Below are 6,692 nucleotides of genomic sequence, written 5' to 3' on the forward strand. Positions count from 1 at the left end.
GGACTTCGTTGCTCTGTTCCCCTTGCTGTTCTGTTCCATGCCCTTAGTGTTTTGCCTCGTTGTGGTGGGATCAGATCGGGTGGAATTCCCACACTGTGTCTCCTGTGTTGTCCCCTGTAGGGTTACGGGTCAGTGAGGGATGTTGGGTCTTATAGTGGTGCCAGCCATGTGGTCTTCTCTGTGGATTGGCTGCTGTGAGCGGGAATATTGTCCTCAAGGCTTGGTGAGCCAGGATGTGCTGCACTCTCTTTTCCAGAAAGGCTTTTTTCATTTGTGTTTCCTAACCGCAGGTTTATATCTTTATTTAACATTTTTCCTTATTGCAAAATGTTAAATATGTTTGCTTTTTACATTTTAAAAATATATTTGGTTTGATTGCAAGTTTACAGAGCAAATTTATTTCTATTCAATGATTTGTACACATTAGTTTCATGACCTTGATTGCTGTCCTAAGCAGTCAATACTGTTCCAAATTTCTTCCTGTGTTGACTATCCATTTGCCTGCTTTCCCTATCCATTTATGCCTTGTGAGCTTTGTATCTGGGCAAATGCTGCCCCTTTGGTGTCATATGGTTGCTTGTTCAGAAGAACGCGTTCTTTCCTGGTGCTTGTTCACCCTATACGTCTGTCTAGAAGGTGTAGAGGTTACACGTTGGACTGCGGTCTGAAATGTCAGATGCTTGGAATCGTCCGTTGCTCCGAGGAGGAAAGATGGGGCTTTCTGTTCCCATAAAGAGTTACAGCCTTAGAAACTCACAGGGGCTATCTGTCCCACAGAGTAGCTGTAAGATGGCAGTGAGTTGATTTGTAGGTCTGTCTATTGTTTGTTTGAAAGTTTAACCATGGAGATGAGTTCATTTCCAGAACTGAAGGTCATCTAAGGACCATTGTCTCAGGGTTCCACTAGCCTCTCTCTGACCAGTAAGCCTAGCTTCTTGTATGGCTTCCAGTTTTCTATACTTTTCTCCTCATCTTATCTAGGAGCCTCCATCCTGCTCCCTTTCAGAGCAGTCAGCAGTGGTGGCCAGGGTCTTTGAGTTCTTCTGGTGTCAGGGTGTGATGGTCGGAGTGTGCTTTGGCCGGTAGTTTTCCTGCATCTTCGGTTTTCCTCACTCTGCTTTGCTCCAGACCAATACTTACACCTTAGACAGCCACTCAACAAGTGTTGAAGACCCCAGTCACTACTCACTCAAGGAGGATTTAGACCTTTGTCTTTGGAAACTTTTTGTCAGTTAACCTTGATATCCGTTTCCCCACATCCACCCCCAAGACTCTGCTCCTGTGCCTTCAGACCCAGTGATCCTTCCCCTCAAGGTGTTTAGATGCTTCTAATAAATTTACATGCCTTTACAGCACATACACATACACATGGAGGCTTATCACTTGCTGAACCTGTATCTGGTTGTGAGCATAACTCCCATTCATCTTGCCTGTCTGCCAATGTATCCACTGGTATATATGGGACTTTTTAAGAAAGGGAGGAAAAAATAGCTCTTTATTTGCTATATTTACAGCAGCTATTGTTACCATTCGGTTATTGCTCACTCTACTTGGTTTATGGAATCTTACTGAATTTCTAAATTTCATGTAGTCATTTTTACTTAATGACTTCTGTTAAAATTTACTGACTTTAAGGAGACTACTTCAGTGGACCTTCAGGCTAAAACTATTTTCAACTTACCATGCTATAATTTATAAAGGAAGTCCTTGTGGTGTAGTGGTGATGTGGTGAACTGTGATACGCATGGTCTTCAGTTCGAAACCACCAGCAGGTCCTCAGGAGACTGGGCTTTCTACTCCTGTAAACAGGTCCAGTCGTGGAAATCCACAGGGGGTTGCTATGAACCAGCATTGACTTGGCAGTGAGGTTTGTTTTTGTTTTGATTTTTTTTTAATGTATAAAGGAAATTTGCCTTGTAGTTCAAGGTAATTGTTTTCTTATATCCTAAAATATTAATGTTTTATATATATTATATATATTAAAGACGACTTGTTAGCTTAAATAATTAAGCACTCGGCTGCTAACTAACTTAAAGGGCAGCAGTTTGAACCCTCAGGAGAAAGATGTCTGCTTCCGGAAAGGTTCCAGGGGCAGTGCTGCTCTGTCCTGCTGGGCCACTCTGAGCCGGAATCTGCTCCGGAGCACCAGGTGTGTATAGTATCATCATTCATGACAATGTCTTTTTTTAAATGTAGATCAAGCTTCTGAAATCCAGGTGACAATGATGCTCACTGAAAGCTGTAAGCTCCGAGGTCTTCATCACAGGTAAGGGGGAAGCCGGGGAGTGACATTCTTACTTGAAGAAAATTATGATGAATTCTGAATTGAAAGCCTTTGGGAGTAGATTGCTCTTTTCCCTCTGATAATTCAAAAGTGAAATGCATACAGCATTGTACAACATTTTACAACGTAGCAAAGTATAAAGAACAAAAAAATCATGTAAGCCTATATCTGGATAACCAAAGCTAAACTTTCTAGAACTCGTTATGATTATTTACTTACATCTTTACTCTTTAAAAAAATGAATTGATAGTATACATACGTTAAACTATTCTTTGGGTGAAAATTTTTAACCAAAAAAAACCAAAGACAAGAATAATAAGGATGAACTTTTATTTATTTGTGGATATTGTTTGAACTTTTGCTTAGAGTCTCAAGAAATCTGAATGCCTTATAAAAGTATGGCTGCTACAGTAAGATGATGGAATGGTAGTGAAAATGAAAACTGAATGTTTTGGGATTATGGTGGTAGAAGAGAAAGTGAATAGGCCAAAGGCAAGTCCACATGCATTAGCTGTCATTAAATCTGGAACAGCTGTGGCTTTAATATAAGGCTTTTCAATATCTTACCAGGATCAATTGGCAGCCCTAGGGGATCCACTGACATGCTGAATTGGGTTATTTTAATATTACACACTTATGTTTTAGGGAAATCTTCTAAAGACAATTGCTGCTTGGTCATGGTTAGTCATTCTTGGCAATAAAATGACACCAAGACTCCTGGTTTACACGGAGAAAAATGTGTTGTCAATGTAAAGAAAGCATATTGTTCTTCACATTTATCCACTGTGGCAGTGAATTTTTACTTTTTAAGGGGCCCAAGGCCTACAGCACATTTATTTTTTACCTCAGGTGTCGAACCTATTAGGCTGTGTGTATGCATTTGTCCATCCTCTCATACTATTATTTATTTATGCCTGTTTTGTGCTGGGGACTCTGGTAGGTATAAAAGTGAAATCATGATCTTTAGAAATCATACAGAATTTATCACGCAAACTCTGTACGTGTATGTACAGAAATGACAACTGGTTTAAGGTTATGTTGTAGTATGTAATTCAGCATGTTTTAATCTTCCTTGATTAAGGACTATAAAGATATTGACAGGCTTTAAAGCATTCTGAAATCCATTTTCTTTTTTCCTGTTGACATTTGTCAGAATAATACTGTTTTTCTATTTTAATTTTGCTTCTGATATTCTATTAATTATCTTTGTTCATGTAGTTTTGTTTGACGTTTAAACATCCTTTGAAGCAGAACTTCCTGAATTAAGGAATCCGAACATTTAAAGGCTATTGTATGTGTTCATCCAGTATTCATGAGATGCTTCCTATGTAGCAGAATATAAGAAGAGAGAGAAAGAAATTGACAACACTAAATCTAGGATTCAAAAAATATGATTCTGAATCCCATTAAGCAGTTGAGGCCCCCTTTTTTTAATCAGTAAAAGACATTGGGTCGTTGAAACTGCAGTGTTCTAAGCTGCAGCGATTTTGTGCATTTGCCCATTTTTATTGTTTTTGTTTAAATATGTTTATCACACTGTTATCATACTTCATTTGCATCAAACTCTGTACCATACATCTTAATTGTTGTGAGCTTACCATCCCCCACCCCCCAACAACAACAACAACAACAACAAAAAGCCCTACTTTGGAAGATAATGTTTACGTAAATTTAACCAAGCTTTGTTAAGCAGATTTTAAATGACATGAAAAATAACATTGTCGCATTTGGTCATCAACTTCCGGAAGTTAGTCTCTTTATTACCTTAGATAACTTTCAGATTTGCCTACCTGTGGTGCAGGGCTTCTGGGCACCTGTGGCAGTTTAGAGGTCGTGTTGATGACCTTATTGTCCAACTCTGAAGTGTGAGCCTCTATCCTTATTTTGAAAAAGTGTGATAATGGAAAAAATGGGATTTTGTCACCACAAAATCACAACAGAATCACTTCTTAGATGCCTCTGATGACCTTTTGGCCTAAGTTTTATGAGAGAAGCTTCAAAAAGTTCACAGAAAATGGAATCGAAAGATAATGAATTTTTGACACAACTTTTAAGAGCTACCTCATTGTGTGTACAGAAAGCGTCTTTGGAAAATCCAGTCCTTAAGCAAATTTGAGTTTATAACTTTTCTCTCTCAGTAAAGTAGATACAATGTTCGTTAAGTCTGGTTTAAACTATATGGCATGTATAATTTTGCATTTTAAATAATAATTGTGTTTTTAAGTATATTTGGAATTTTTTGTTTTGTTTTAGAGCTTCATTACTTTTATTATAAATAAGCCTCTAAAGATTTAAATTTCACTGATTTTTTTCTTCTAATTTCTTGTTATCTCAGAAATCTTCTTCCAATTTCACACGTGTGTATAGAAGAAGGAGAAAAGCCTATGGTGATACTGCCTTATATGAATTGGGGGAATCTTAAATTGTTTTTACGACAGTGCAAACTAGTAGAGGCCAATAATCCTCAGGTAAGGAAAATTTGCCAAAATACCAATTTCATGGTAACTTGTGATAATATTTTTTAAAGTTAAAACGTTAACACTCACTCATAAATGGTTTAAAGACCTGCAGAAGGAAACTCAAACAATAAAGGAACTTCAAGCTGCTTAAAACCTGTTGGCTTAGAGGCAAATGAAGATGGTTTGTAATTGTTATTTTGAAGCTTACACATTGCTGATGCAGAAGTTTGCCCTTATATTTCAATTGTTGTATTTATTCGAAATCACTCGCCTCTGTAACATTATCTCAGTGATTTTCAAAATGAGTCCTGAAGAGTACTGGTGCTAGATGTTCTTTCTGGAAAATGGACTTCACAGAGCAGCGCGCCCGTATGTTACCGACCGCTGGTAATGAGAGACGAGATTAGGGGCGATCATTTGGTATGTTCTAAATATGCTTGATTAGGCCTCAAGTCAGCTGAGAGGTCCTCTCTCGTCACAGCTTGTGCTGTAACCGTTTGATCGGCTTCCAGGTTCTTTCCTGGTGATATGGGCGTAAATCCTAGTGGATACTTTGTTGCTTGCTGTATCTTCTAGCCCCGTTACATTGATTTTAGGATTTATAATAATGGACGTATTATAGTTGCCAATAGAAAATGCATTCAAAGTCTGGGTTGAGTATTTGCCTTAGCATGTGTGATACACTTTGTAAACTGACAGGATTAAAGCTGAGGCGCCCAGCAAATGATTCTTGTCTGTGGATTGTTGTCTGTGGCCCATTCCTGTCACCTGAGGCAGAATTCCTCCCTCCGTTCACAGTACTGGCATGCATCTAAGAGAAGTGGTGTCAGTGGAGAAGGCTGCAGACATGTATTACTTTGGAAATGTTTCCTTTCTCCTAAAGAGAACTACTGTTTTTTTTTAAAAGAGCAAATTACTGAGTAATAAACACTTGAAAAAACACGCATACCTTGTATCATGCTTTGCTTTATTGTGTTTTGCAAATACTTCATTTGTATAAATCCAAATTTGTGTGGCAGCCATGCATCATTTTCCCAGCAGCATGCTCACTTCGTGTCTCTATCACATTTTGGTTATTCACAGTATTTTAGACTTTTCATAATACTATCACAGACTACAGCACACTATTTTCTGTGAATGGGGAAACAAATCCATGTGGCTCACTTTTTGCAATCTTTGCTTTGTTCCGGTAGTCTGGAGTGAACCCACAATATCTGTAAGATATGCCTGGATTACCTTGAGAATTCAGTATCCATGGAACAGATATTTGTTGGGCAGCTCCTATACTTGCTGGAAGCTGGGGAGATGGTACACCTCGTGGAAAAGAGGACAGTCAAAGTAAACGGTGTGCTGGGACCACCTAGTACAAACGATTGTACTAGGACCATCGTTGGCTTAGTTCACAGAGCTATGGGAACATATCCTTCATCAAGAAGTGACTTTAAAGAAAATCAGTGTGTAGATGTAAGGAAGTATTTCCTGTAGGGAAGTATTCCGCAGGGAGTTGTAATTTTTGTGCTGACTGTAAACATTGTTGCTTTGTTTATTACAGGCAATTTCTCAACAAGACCTGGTACACATGGCCATTCAGATTGCCTGTGGGATGAGCTATCTGGCCCGAAGGGAGGTCATCCACAAAGATCTGGCTGCTAGGAATTGTGTGTAGGTGCCATGAGCTCTTCACTGTCATTTGACATCTAGTGCACCCTGGATTTGTTTTTGTTTTCAGTGGATTGTGCTATAGTTAAGGGTAATCATCAATCTATACTTTTGAATGCTCTGATTGCATTTGTTGTTTATTTCTGTACCTTTCAGCATTGATGATACACTTCAAGTTAAGATCACAGACAACGCCCTCTCCAGAGACTTGTTCCCCATGGACTATCACTGCCTGGGGGACAATGAAAACAGGCCAGTTCGGTGGATGGCTCTTGAAAGTCTAGTTAATA

At 38.8% G+C, this 6,692-nt stretch overlaps 1 protein-coding gene across 1 annotated transcript in view; it reads left to right on the plus strand.

Moving 5' to 3' along the window:
* Positions 1 to 6,692, plus strand: part of RYK (receptor like tyrosine kinase) — a 187,018-nt gene that overhangs the window by 165,905 nt on the left and 14,421 nt on the right. The window contains exons 10-13 of the mRNA XM_013008109.2: positions 2,197 to 2,266; positions 4,620 to 4,752; positions 6,296 to 6,405; positions 6,559 to 6,692. Coding sequence (XP_012863563.1) covers positions 2,197 to 2,266; positions 4,620 to 4,752; positions 6,296 to 6,405; positions 6,559 to 6,692 — 447 coding nt within the window. The remainder of the gene's footprint in view (positions 1 to 2,196; positions 2,267 to 4,619; positions 4,753 to 6,295; positions 6,406 to 6,558) is intronic.

The sequence above is a fragment of the Echinops telfairi genome, unplaced genomic scaffold (assembly GCF_000313985.2).
Source record: "Echinops telfairi isolate 266 unplaced genomic scaffold, ASM31398v2 ScPeMD7_7422;HRSCAF=8460, whole genome shotgun sequence".
In the NCBI taxonomy this organism is placed as follows: Eukaryota; Metazoa; Chordata; class Mammalia; order Afrosoricida; family Tenrecidae; genus Echinops; species Echinops telfairi.